General features: G+C 45.7%; 1 protein-coding gene across 8 annotated transcripts in view; it reads left to right on the forward strand.

Annotated features, from left to right (window-relative positions):
- FARP1 (FERM, ARH/RhoGEF and pleckstrin domain protein 1) overlaps positions 1-14,162 on the forward strand; it is a 287,796-nt gene that overhangs the window by 241,340 nt on the left and 32,294 nt on the right. For all 8 annotated transcript variants that reach the window (XM_070579102.1, XM_070579106.1, XM_070579101.1 and 5 more), the window contains 2 exons: positions 903-992; positions 2,169-2,302. In XM_070579102.1, the coding sequence (XP_070435203.1) occupies positions 903-992; positions 2,169-2,302 (224 nt within the window). The remainder of the gene's footprint in view (positions 1-902; positions 993-2,168; positions 2,303-14,162) is intronic.

The raw sequence follows: 14,162 nt of genomic DNA on the forward strand, positions 1-14,162 counted from the left end.
TCACTCAGAGTAGTGTCCTCAAGTTTCATCCATGTTGTAGCATGTGTCAGAATTTCCTTCCTTTTTGGTTGACTAATATTCCATCGTATGGATATACCACATTCTCTTTATCTGTTCATCCGCTGGTGGACAGCTGGGTTGTTTCCTCCTTTTGGCTATTGTGGACAATGCCCTTAGGAACACGAGTGTACAAGTATCTGTTCAAGTCTCTGCTTTCAGTACTTTTCATATATCCCCAGAGGTGGAATCAGGTGGACTCATAGAAAGCAAGCAAGATGGCTAGCAACAAGGGATTTCCTTTTACTTATTTTTTAAAGAGAATGCAAAACCAGTGGCTGGCCTGCTCTAGGGTGGTGTTGCCTGCCCACCTAACCAACGGACTCCAGGGAAGTGAGTCAATGGCATCCCAGCTGCTTTCACTCTTGTTCCTTGAGATCAGCCACCCTTCGTGTTCCCAGGAGCAACATACCTTCCGTTTCCTGAGCACCAGCACCACCAGCCCACAGCACCCAGGACAAGGGCCACTATGCTTTCTGTTTCACTTGTCTCCGCAAACACTGCATCACTCTATTTTTACTAATTAATTAGATGTTCAGATGCCTTATTTTGAATGGATAGTCTTCAGTGCTGGCTGACATACTCATCTGAGGCCTTTCACTGAGGGTTATATTTACACAGAAGGAAACATTCCTAGACTATTTACTCATCATGAAAATCCATTCTCTTGTCCTCGTTCCTCTCACACAAAAAGGAGAGTAAGAGTTTATTTAGACCTGACACCAAGTTAACAAAGATCCTAAGTTAGCAATGTATTACTTTAATCAGAACTTTCTTATAATCAAGATATTCTTAGAGACTTAGACAAAAATTATTATGTCTTGTTTCTTTTTATGGATTTGCAGAGATTCCCAACTGACAAAGCGTACTTCATTGCAAAGGAAGTATCCACCACCGAGAGAACGTATCTGAAGGATCTTGAAGTCATCACTTCGGTATGTGTACCATTTCCCCCAAAGCATTAAATTGCATAATTTATACCAACTAATACTCAGCTTTAGGCACAACCAGAAGGACCTACAACTAAAATATACAACTATGTATGGGGGGCTTTGGGGAGAAGAAGGGAAAAAAAAAAAAAGATTGGCAACAGATGTTAGCTCAGGTGCCAATCTTTAAAAGAAAAAAACAGCTTTAGGAGAGAAGCTGGATCTAATTAAATGTTAGGTTCTCTGACTCCAATTAAAAGGATTTTGGTCCTGGGTTATAGAAATTAAACAGTAATAGTATATTTAATTTGGAATACACTCTAAAAATTTTTATAACTGTGATTTTTAAGTGCAAAGGAAGGAAGTTTCTAAAAGAGAGAAAACTAAACATCCTACTGCCTGTGTGCACCGGTGCAGAACATTTCATGTTTTGCTCGTTGTCAAATGTAGCTACGTTTTTTTGCTGGAGAGAGACCTCAGAGGTGACTAGAAGCCTCATTTTGTCTTTGGTGATAAATTGAGCCACATCAGCAAAATCTGCTAGAAGGCTGCCTTCTATTATTTTGATCAGTCCTGTTCAGTCTTGGAAACAAATTCAAAGCCTTGCAGATGTCTTTGTGACCCCTGAGTTCTGGGGAAGAGGGAGCCTATGGGAGGACAGCTGGGATCATTGGGCTTTTGTGCGTCCAGGGCATGTTTGGTGCCCGTCCCTGGGCAGGTGCTCAGTAAACTCTGTGGGACCCAGCCTCACCTCACCTCAGCAAGACCAGTGACTTGGTGTGAAGGCAGTAGCTTTCTCTCTCTGTTTCAGCCACCTTTGTGTTCAGCACTCTAACAAAGATGGAAGAGATGGGAGCTCCTAAGGACTGAACCAGAGGGTGTTCAGGGGTGTAAATCAGGTGTTTGGGTTTGAGCAGCTGCCCATTTCAGAGATTTGTTCTGGCTTCAACAATCGATTGGTAACAAATTTCAGGAAGTACTACTAAAGAGATGGGGGCTTCTCATCCATCTAACAAAGAAGGGAAAGAGCAGTGAGGCCTGGAAGCCCCTGAGGCTCCTGAAATGCTACAACCAGCGGTAAAGCCCTGTGTCCTCCGCTGGATCGGCGCCTCTGAAGAGCTGCAGGCATTCCTCGCTCATCTTTACGCCTCTAAGTGTGTCCTCTCCTCTTTCTATTCCCAGTGGTTCCAGAGCACAGTGAGCAAAGAGGAGTCCATGCCCGAAACATTGAAAAGTCTCATATTCCCTAATTTTGAACCTTTGCACAAATTTCATACAAATTTTCTCAAGGAGATTGAGCAACGACTAGCCCTGTGGTGAGTACACTTATGTTTCCCCCGCAGCCGCCGCCTCTTTTTCTTTCTCTCTCCTTCTAATGTTAATTTTTTGTTGTTCCTTATGAGTGGCAGTCACGAGCAAAGATAAAGGCCAGAAACTGGCTTAAGACAACCTCAGAGTGATTTTCGGTTCAATTCTTCATGTATTAGGTCTCATCCTGAATTTTTTTACCTTTGGTTTACAATTCTTCAAAATGCATGTTTTCTTACAATAGTTAAATAAATATCACAAAATAAAGGTAGTTACTTCTGGAAGGACAGTGAAGGTTATAAAGAATCGAGGCATGAGGGACTTTGAGGGGAGTTGGTGATATTTCACTGATGCCGCTCTATGGTCATTTGTTAAGTATCTGTATGTCTCATGCAGTTTTCAGTATTATATTTCACAGTGTTTAAAAGGTACTTTGAAAAATTACAGAGCCTTATGAACCTCTCTCCCCCTCTCTCCTCCTCTCTCTCCCTCTCTCCCTGTCTCTCTCTCTCTTTTACCTTGAATCTCTCTTCTAGGAATTTATCTTAAGGAAACATTTTAACATGGGAAATGACATATGACAAAGATATCCATGACAGACTTAAAAGATTGGAAATGACCCATATGTCCATGAATAGCAGATTGGCTAAAATATCATTTCAGTCTGTCCATTAAAAACCAAGTAAAACATTAATCTGGGAGAAGAGGAGGGGGGTGAAAAAATCAGGAAAAACTTTGTTTATATACTGTAGAAGGCAAAATCTGATGTAGCCTTACCTAAAATAGAGCTTTTACAGAAAATTCTTATGTGGTTTTTAAGACAGTTCTATGTAGATGCATGAAGAGTAGACCATCTACTAAACATATATTTGAAAAAAATGCCAGGAGAAAATCGCAAAAGGCTTCCACTGTGTTTGGGGCAGAAATGGAACCCATGTATACTGTGCCCTCACTACAGGTGAGAATTTGGTCTAAAGTGGTCTCACGGGTATTGAGCGACTGTGGGGCCTGAAAGAGCCTTGGCTGAGGGGGTCTGGTCCCAGGTGATCCCAAACCATGGGGTCCAAGCATCAGTTCAACAGGTTAGCAGGACGGCTCCCCTGTGTTGTGAAGCAAACGTGCTCGGGCATCCAGCTTTGTGTGTTTTTTATCCCTGGAGATGATTCATGTGCAATTCTCTTTCCTGTGATAGGAGGTGGTGGGAGGCTTGACTAAGATGCCCCAGGGAGGAGAGTACAGCCAGGATTGAGAAATAACAGGTGCCAAGTCAGCCTCACTGAAAATGGGGAAAGGTTGAAAATGCCACTTTGGAGTCTTACTCTATGTTGGTGCTGTGAATTTAAGAGAAATACCACTTTTAAAAACTAAAAAAAGAAATTCTACAAAATCCAGCTTTATTTTGCCTTCTCAAAGTTTACCTGCAAACTTTCAGTTGTGTTCTGCCACGTTGCCTCGTCATTCAGACAAAGTTGAACAATGCTTTCGTAATGGAGTCAAAGACCTTACAATTCTGGAGAAATCAATTAACAGTTTGTTTTCTGGCCAGTGAGATATATATTACTATAGTCTTATCTTCCGTTAGTCTCAGAGCATCTTGAGCTGGTGGCACTATAGCAGTTTCAGTCCACATGGCAGTTGATTTAAACAACGTTAGGGAGGTCACACATAGGAAATGTCATCAATTGCCAGTCCCCTGGCAGCCCAGCATGGTGGCTTCAGCTAGCTCCTGCCACCAGAGAGAACTTTGGATATGTAGGGGAGGGCATATTCCTCGCTCTCTAGGTTCTTCTGGCTGATCTGAGAATTAAATTGACATAGAAAGAACAAAAGAAGAAAATCAAACAAATTTAGTAACATGTGTACCTGCTAGAAACCCAGGAAAACTAAGTAACTTGCCAAAATGGCCAAACCCACCACCTTAAACCACCTTAAATACCATCTTCAGCTAAAGGCAAAGGAGGATGTTGAGGGTAGTGGTTTGGGACTTCAAAGGGGAGGAAGGCAATTCACATGGAGATGGAAAAGCAAATGTTTGGTGAACAAATGTTTGCCATGCCTTGCAAAGACAATGGGACACAGAGAGGACTTTGATCAAATGGGCCTTGCTAGGTTCTTCCCGTCTACCGCACCTAGTTCATATTATTCTATAGCCATCTATGATGAGAGCTCCTTCCTGGAACAGGCCTTCTATCTTAAATTCTTTCAGGCAGTTAAGGAGACAGTCAAAGTTTCTTTCTGAGGCTTTTGTTCTTAAAAATAAACCAAAGAGACACATTTTGGGATGGCAAATTCTGACGCCCCACAGAGAGCTGTATGAAACATTTCATTCTAGGACTAAATGTCATCCTCTTAGATTTGTCTGTGATCATAAATCTTTAGCATCTGGCCCATATCTATGAAAGAATACCCAATTGTTTAAAAAGCAGCTGCTATCGTTTATTTCCCAGAGGATTTTCAGTAGGGTATCTTTCAAAGATCTATAATTTTATTCATGTTTTGCATGAAGATACCAGAAACAGGTAAAAGACTCAAAGCTATAGAGTTAGCAGATAGTCAATATGCAGCTCAATTGACATGAACTTCAATAGCCTTGCAACAGTGGACCCAAACCAAGCTGATGATGTTTACCAGGAATAAATGTTAAAATCTGACATTAAGTTCAACTAATCAATACCTCAAATGCATGATGAGAAAGACCTGGCTTGGCAGAGATTCAAGGCAAAAAGGCTAAGTGTGGATGAGTTTGATATGAGCCAACAAAATAACATGGGGAGACACCGGTGTCTATATCTGTAGCTCTCAACATTGGCTGCTCATTAAAATCATCTGGAACCTTTAAAAATCTTGATAACCAGGCAGAACCCCAGACCAGTTATATAAGAATCTCTGAGAGGGAGGACCTAAGTATCAGTAGTATTTTGTAAAGCTTCCCAGGTAAATGCACGTGTAGCCAAGGTCAAGAACCTTTGCCCTAGACTGCCTCATTAGAAAGAGACCAGAGCATGGAAAATGATTGTCCCTTAACTTCAAGGCTCAGAGCTCCTGCAAAATACTATACCCAATTCAGAGTTTCACATCTGAAATGGGATAATAAGAGAATGCATTTCATTAAATGGAAAAAAAAAAAGAAAAGATTGTTGGAACTAAGGGCACTCAGCCTAGAAGGGAGAAGATTTTAGAAAATATGATGGCTCTCCTCAGGCTGGACGGATGAAAAAGAGAGTAAACATCTTCTTAGTTGTACCACAGGACAATATTTAAACAAAGTAGTCAATTTCCAAAGAGGCACAGCGTGTCTGAATGTAGGAAAGGATTTCCTTGATGCTAAGCACGGCTTAGCAATGAGAGGCTGCCTTCTGAGGTATGAGCCCCTCCACTCAGGGTTTCTTGAGCAGAGGTGGACTGCCCGTTTCCAGAAGATGTTTATCTATTTGGTGAAACCCCATCCTGGCAGTGCTCAGGGCCACCTGGAGTTGGTAGGCAGGGGAGTTTTGATAAAATACAGATTGCCAGGCCTCGTCCAGCATTCCTGAATCAGAACATTAGGGTGAGACCCAGAAATGTGTATTTTTAAAGTGCTTCTTGAGATGACTGTGATGAGTAACTTCCCTGGAATGGCTGATGCGGAGTGCCTCTGACAAAGCCAAGAGTCTATGATTCTTTGGTTTGCCCTTTGGTTATAACTCTTGTTTCTTCCACAAGCAATGAATGAGTGTGTGAGTGGGTGGGTGGGTGGGTGAGTGAGCAAGTGAGCGAGGGTCAGATTTTGCCCCCTGGAGACTTGCAGTCTCAGAGGAGGAGGCAGGCACGGAGAGCAAGGAAGGCCAGGCCCTCCTGGATGTGTGTGCCACATCCAATGTGGGCACAGGGCGTCACTGGCCAGTTCTGTCTTGGAGGCCGTGTGGGCCGTTAATGCCTGCACAGAAGAGGCAACCTGTGAATGAATATATTCAATGAGAAGAATGGAAGGGAAGTTTATTAGGAAAGGAGTTCGTTCACACTAAGTTATTGACTGGTAGAGCATATACGTGTGTGTGTGTCTGTATGTATGTTCATACCTCACTGTGGGAAGCACGGATTGGTTCACGTAGGTTGAGTCTGCATCGCCACCTCGCCACCACCTGAGGTCTGTGTCTCGCTGTCCATGGCCCTTGCAGAGCCTCATTTCCTCATCTGAAAGGTGTGGATGGAGCACAGTCCCCACCTCATGGGGCTGTTACACAAACAAATAACATGCTGTTTGTAAAGGGCTTAGCATTCTGCCCCACACATGGAAAGGGGGGAAAGCTGATCTATTTTTTATGTAAACTTTTTGTTTTGAAATAATTTTAGATTTAGAGAAAAGATGCCATGACAGTAGAGTTTCTGCACACTCCTCACCCATTCCCTTCCCCTAATATCAACTTCTTACATCACTGTGCACATTCATCAAAACTAAGAAACCAACATGGGTGTGTTGCTGTTAACTAAACTCCAGACTTTATTCAGTGATAATATTTTAAGTTATTCTTGTTAATGGAAAGAAATCTAAAGTTTACTGTACATCTAAAAGTACCCAAAATTTGGTACTTAAATGACACAGCTACCATACTTTTCCTTTGCAGTCCTACACTAGGTTGTCCTACGCTTCCATCAATAGTGGGAACTTATAGGGCAGAAACATTACCAGGAAGTTTTCCTGCATGGTTAGGCTGAACCCTGGCTCAGTAAACACACCTGCCCCGATCCAAATGTTGTGTTCTCCTAGGTAAACACACCTGAGAGGAGGCTGGACCGTTTCATCCAGGCCAAAGCCCAAGTTACCTTGTTTCTTCAAAAACAAGGAAACAGGTCTGGTGACTTCGGAAAACACGAAGAATGCTTTTCCTCTTGAAAGCAAGGCTGTTTCACTCAGCTGTTCAAAGGCATTCAGAGAAAGCCACTGACAGCCTTTGGCGTTCAGTCAGAAGTCCCAGATTCCAGCCCTGGAATGACTGGCAGTCGCTGAGCACAAACTGGCCAAGTCCTTCCCCAGAGATGGATGAAGATGCGCTCTGGGACAGTATGCCTTGGCGGATTCTGCAGTGTACAAAACTCAGCTTACAGCTGGCAGGGAGCCGGGATCCAGGGAAGTCATGCAGCCAGGTACTTGGGATAAGCTGTGGGCACACGGTTTTCAAGAAGGATCAGGTGCATCTTTTAGAAGAAACTTGAGATAGAGTCACTTGGAAGGAGGGCAGAAGTCTAGCTGCGAGGACAGGAAAGACTGGATGTCGAGATGTCAGTGAGCAGACAACTCAGGGCTCACGGGACACAGGAGAAGGGAAGAGGAGCCCCCTGGAGCTTTGAGCCTGGTTAACAGGGAGGATGGTCATGAAATTAAAGAAGAAAAGAGGAAGCAAGTATAATGGAGGGAAGATGAGCTTGCTAGAGGGGCAATAATGAAGTCCTGCAGGCAGCTGGAAACACAGGTCTCACGCTTGGGAAAGAAATCAGGCTCAGGGGTGTAGGTTTGGAAATCATCCACAAAAAGAATCAAACTTTTAAGGAAGAGAATGTTCAGACAAAAGAGAGCCAGGGACAGACTCTTATTGAATATGCTTTTTTGGCGACTTTCCATAAATGTATGGCAGAGCAAAAGCCAGCAAAGGAAATGGAAGAAGCCACCAGAGACTTGAAAAAAGGATGAGAGAGCAGAGGCTGAGGGTCCCAGAGGAAAGTGTGTCTTGGAGAGTGACGACTGGGAGGACAGAGATGGTTTGAGGCAGTAGTTCCCTGGGGTGAGAGGGCAGGCTCAAAATGCTAGGGAGTTCTGCGTGGAGGAGAGACACGAGGAGCGCATCCGTGAGGGACCGGATGTCCATCCGCAGCAGACAGGAGGCTCTTCTCTCAGGCAGCTGATGCTCTTGCAGGTTCTGACTGGGAATTTCAGAGGTGGAGCGGTTTGCCTCACCATGGTGTTCCAGTGGCTGAAGTGGAGCAGACATGACCAACTGGGACAGAAAATTGTTGTGTCACGCCCCGGAAAAGTAGAACAACTTTATAGCAGCACCAGTGAACAATTGTAGAACAAACATGAATAAAGTATTTTTCTCATCACTCTGCCAGCTCTTTGAAGCTTCAAGTCTTTTTGTGGGGTATCATAGGCGTTCGTGAAAAAATTAAATATAGAATTACCATACGATCCAGCAATTCCCCTCCTATGTATACATGCAGAAGAATTGAATGAAAGGACTCAAAAAGACACCTGTACATCAGTGTTCACAGCCGCATTCTTCGCAATAGACAAAAGGTGGAAACAACCTAGATGTCCATTGACACATGAAGGGATAAACAAAATACGTTGTATACACACAATGGAATAGTATTCAGCCTTAAAAAAGAGGGACACCTGCTACAACATGGACGAACCTTGAGGACATTATGCTCAGTGAAGTAAAAGCCAGGACAATACTCTGTGATTCCAATTGTATGAGGTACCTAGAGTGGTCACACTCACAGAGACAGGAAGTCGAAGGTGGTGGCCAGGGGCTGGGGGGGCGGGGGACAGGGAGTTAGTGTTCCAGGAGTGTGGAGCTGTAGTTTGGGAAGATGAAAAAGTTCCAGAGATGGATGGGGGCGGTGGTTGCACAACAATGTGAGTGCACTTAATACCACTGAACTGCACACTTAAAAATGGTTAAGATGGTAAGTACTATGTTATGCATATTTTACCACAATTTTTAAAAAATAGCAAGAAGAAAATTATAGGGAACCCAGTGCTGGATGAGACAAGAGGCTTCAAAACAGCGCCTTGCATGTGCAGACCCCCGGCCTTGCGGGTACTCTGCCTGGGGCGCTGCCCAAGTGCTTGCCTGGATTCACTCGTTGCAGCCTCATGGTGGTGGCAGGTGCTAGGAGGCAGGTGTGCTTGCTGATTGACTTGCCTCCATTCTGACCCGGTCAGCCTTCACAGGCAGGCCTTGAAGGGCTATTTGAACTGAAGCCCCCAGTTTAAAGCTAAAATACTTCAGCTGAGAGCTAAGCTCTTACCATCTTATTGATTCAAAATGCTGTGGGGGGCGGGGTCTCCCTTTCCAGGTGTTGTTTCCATCCGAGCGCAGACCTCACAATGCTCACCTTTCCCTTTTGATCACATTCCTCGGTCCTGGAGGCTCTCTTCATCTCCCATGTTGTTTCTCTTTATTACTCAACAGCTCTGTGAGGTCGTAGGGCTTTCTTTTAAACAGATGGGGCAGTACTAACAGGCTCTTTCCCCTTCTCCAGTGACCCGTAAGGGGCTGTGGTGGGTGGTCATCCCAGTCGGTCGGATGCTGTGCCTCCTCCCGAGGGGAGACCTTGGACGGTAAACTCGGTGCCTCCTCTGGCGTGTGTTTGAGTTGGGGATCGTTATGGGAAATGCTAGAAATGAGGCCTGTGGTTGGACAGCCTGTTTCCACGAGCTTGCCGCATATCTGAGGTTCCTGTAATCAGGCCTGTTCTGCTCACAGGCCCTGGGGGCTCCCTGCAGTGGCTGCCACCAGGCCTCCCACCCGACACTCAGAAAGGTCGCCAGCTCTGCCTTAAATCCGAAGCAGTTTCTTGTAACATCCTCTCTCAAAAGGGCAGAGTCCCCTTGTGGCTGATGCAGGCGTTCCACCCAGGCCTGCACACATGCTGTGTTGCACACATGGACACACACCTCTACCCTCCTCTCGACTCACCACCACCGTTCGTCTCTGGATCACCAAGAAGGAGGCATCAGACCCCAAGCACCGTTCTTTTGAAAGGTTGCCAATGGCTGATGGTTGCTGCCACCCAGGGAAGCACGGGCTGGCTTTGCCCATGCAGCTAGTTTATATGACACGAAAGCTTTGGTCCCCCCGAAGTTGATATCTGTAGACTATTTCCCACATCCATGTAAGGAAAGGACCTCATTTCTATACTATTTTGTTGTTGTCCAAGATCAAAATATTTGTAAAGGTTGACTGCGGAGAATCCCCGGGATTATTTCATGGAGTAATCATTCCTGCCCCACGTGCTTTGCCCATGGTTGGATCATTCTTACAGTGCAGAGGTCTCCTGTCCTACCAGAGTACGTTTACCAGGGGCAATGGAACTTTCTTGCTTTCTTTAGAGTAAATCAGCGGCAGTGCCTTTTCTCGTGGAACATTCTTGTATGACGTATCCCAATGCCTCACAGGCTTTGATGCTCCCGGCGGCTCCCTGGCGTGCCTGCGGTCGTGAATTCCACTGTGAACAGGAAGTTCGGGTTACGACCCTGCATGCCGGGAATCCAGAGTCACTCTTGAATCCAGCAAAGTCAATTACCAGCATTGATTTTTCTGTCCGTAAAATTGAGTCCGCCCAGTTCAGAAGCAGGGATTCCCCCCTCCCTTCTCCCCCTCCACCCTCATCTCACCTTCTCTGAATTCCCTTGATGACTGTTAGCCTTCCCAGATCACCCACCTTCACTTGTCACCTGGAATGTCAGTTCCTTAGCACCTGTCAGCACTCTGCCAAGATGGCAGGTTCCTCCAGGGGCGCCATCTCTGGGCCACTTGGTCTAGATGGGACCTCGGCATGATGTTTGCTGGTTTGAGCGAATGTTGTAAACTGCATCACAACTCTTGCTAAGGCTCATTTTTATTGTGGTTTTAAATCCTTTTGTGCATCATATTCCTCAAAGATTTTGAGACAGTTTACAAATGGAAAACAATATAAGAAAAGGAGAAACAAGGACAACAAAAACCAACTGTCCAATATGTAGCCACTAGCCACTTGTAGCAATTTAAAACAATTTAAGTCAAAAGTTTGTTTTCTCAGTAACACTAGCCACATTTCAAGGGCTCGGTAGCCACATGTGGCTAGTGGCTGCTGTTTTGGATAGCAGATATAAAGAACACTTCCATGGTCGCAGGAAGTTCTTTTGGACAGCATTGATCTAAAGACTGAGGAAGGACAGGGACTCATTACCACAAGGAACACAGGGCTGCACACGAGAGCTGCTCAAAATACAAAACGAGTGCATGAGAAGGTCGTAGTTTCCTCCAGGATAAATCTTGAAGAGGAATAAATTTACTTATTGTTGTTTTTCAAAGGCTCCAACGCAGAGGGGGGCCTGGCAAATGAGGGTGGACAGTGCTTATACACTTATAAAATATTCACATGCAAAGTTTGTGTCTTTAATATTAATATTAGATTACCATGAGTGAGCAGTTACTATGTGCAAATCCTTCATGTGCATTATACATTGCAAAGTTGGCATTATTGATCAAAATATAAATGACCACCATGCTTTTCCCACTTGATCTTTAAGAATAGGGGTTGGCAGACTACCCATGGCCGAATCTGGTCTGCCACCTGTGTTCTGCCACCGTGTTTGTTCCTGAAGCGTTTTTGGAACCCAGCCCCGCCCTCTCTTTACCTGTTGTCTGTGGCTGCTTTTGTGCTGCGTCAGCCGAGTTAAGTAGTTAGGACAGAGCCCAGATGGGCCACAAAGCCTGAAATATTTACTAGCTGGCCCTTTACAGAAAGAACTTCCCCAGGTGCAGGTGTTAGGCCCATTTTGTAATTGGGAAAATGAGGCTCAGAGAGGCCACCTCCTTGCCTGCAGCCACGTAGCCCAGAAGTGACGGAGGCACGACTTGAACTGATCTGACCCATAGCTTGTGCCTTTGAAGCTGTGTTGTTGAAACACAGCAGTTTCTCCCTGGAAGGGGGCTGGGAGAGCATCCGCCATGGATGCCTCGTTCTTCAGGAGAAAAGGAGAGTGCTGCCTGCCCTGGGCCTCACGGCAGGAACCCGCAGAGCCTGTCGAGCACCGGGTCTCAGCTCCTGCCTCCTCTCTTCCTTGCTCGTGGCTCGCTCCTGGCTCGGGAAGGTCAGCACAGCTGGTCAAGAGACGCTTCTGCTCTGATCACCCTTCTGGGGTGTTTGTTCTCTTGAAAGTGGCAGAAAGCTCAAGGCATCTGCTCAACAGTGGTCCTGTGGCGACTTTGTCTGCAGAAGTATCATTTTTAGGTCTGAAACCTGAGAAGATCGATTTGAGTTTTTTCACCTCTACCAAGAGAACTTGATATGGCGAGATGACCACTGCCATCACATCGTGATGTGACATCATGATGGCCACATCAGCAGAGACTCTTGTAGAATCTGGCCTTGCCGCTTGCCCATGGAGCCTGTCTGCCCCAAGTCACCACAATAAAAACAACAGCAGCAATGAAGATCATCCCTGCCGGGCACTGTTCCCGGCACATCACACCTGTTACCTTGTTTAATGCTCTCAACACCGAGGGGCAGGTGCAGATGAGGAAACTGAGGCACGGCAGCTGAAGTCACCTGCCCAGGGTTGCAGAGTTAATACTGAGCTTGAACCCATGCAGCGTGGCTTCCGAGTCCTTGCTATCCTCACCTCGCTCTGCTGCCTCTAAGCTTCCCGTTTGGTTTTCTGACACGGCCCGCTGCCCTCTCCCTGGGGAATTTCTTCCAGGGCCTTAGTTTTAAAACCTCATGTTCTGACTTTTTGCTGAAGGAACAAGAGGAATAAGAAAAGTCCACCTCCCTGCACGCGCTAACTTTTTCAGACCACGTGGGCTGTTGGGCACTACTCTCTTCAACAAGTGTAAACTATTAACTTGGAGTCTCGGGGAAGCTTTTGTGTGTGTTTGTTTTTTAACACATAGTGAGGTCCTAGGAGCTTTTGAGGACTCCTATTTCGTGACTGTTGTCGTTACTTCCCCGTGGTGTCCGGGAAGTCTTGAGCAGAGACATTCATGTATCATGTCATTTAATCTTTAGAAGACCATTAGGTAGATATCATTGTTATTGTTGTTATTTCCTCACCTTACAGGTGAGAAATGAAGCATAGAGAGGGTAGGTAACCTGGCAGATGTCACACAGCTATTTAAGAGCACAACTGGTTTTTTAAAACAACCGGTCTGGCTGTCACTACACCTTTAGTTCTGGAAGCTTTAGGCCTCACCTTTAAAGGGAAAGACCTCCAAGAAGCAGCCTCCTTGCCTTTCATCTGTAACATGAGAACAATTTCCTAGCTCCCAGGGAAGCTCGGCGCTAGTATAATCTAAAATCCTCACGGCCTGCTGACCTCTGCTGCTCATGCCGTGCCTGGCGAGACACAGACACACGGACGATGTGGACGAGGATGAGGATGGGACGTTCTCTGGTCCTTCCCTGTTATACACTTGGGTTTTTGGTGGCAGGAACTATGCCTGCGCTCCAGAACCTTGAACTGTGATCTGTGTGTTTACACTGTCAGTTTGAGGCCTTGTAGGGAAGTAAAGAAAAAATAGGCCTGGAGTCACACAGACCTTGGTTCAGATCCCAGGTCCTCCCCTGTTCACCACTGTGTGTCCTCGGCCAGTTACTGAACCTTGTGGCGTCAGTTTCTTCACTTGTAAAGTGAGGGTAATGACCTCTTCCCCGTGAGGGAGTTTTAGCACTGTTTTAGAACGTGGTGGCATTCAACACACAGTAGCTAAACAGCCCCCCGCCCCAACAAAACATTGGCAGCCACCTCCACTCCCCCCACCCCCCACCGTCCACTCTGGCGCTGCCCTGAGAGCTGTGCCGTCCTGAGGAGGACACACCGTCAACCACAAAAGCGCCCAGGCGCTCTTGTTTTTCATTTGTTCATTTGCAGCAGGGGCCATGCAAATCTTCACGTCAGCAACTTGGCCATGATGATCTTTTGTTTATACAACAAGTAGTTATTGTGTCCCTACTACAGATCGGTCACTCTTCTCAGTGTTCAGTGAACAACACCGGTCACGATTCCCATTCTTTTACAGCCTGGATTCTAGTTACATCCTTCACTCTGCTCTGGGTCAAGGATGCCACCAGACCAGCCTGATGAGATTTGAAAGGGGAGCCTGGGGAGAGCTCAGACGC

This window comes from Equus przewalskii, chromosome 16 (genome assembly GCF_037783145.1).
Source record: "Equus przewalskii isolate Varuska chromosome 16, EquPr2, whole genome shotgun sequence".
In the NCBI taxonomy this organism is placed as follows: domain Eukaryota; kingdom Metazoa; phylum Chordata; class Mammalia; order Perissodactyla; family Equidae; genus Equus; species Equus przewalskii.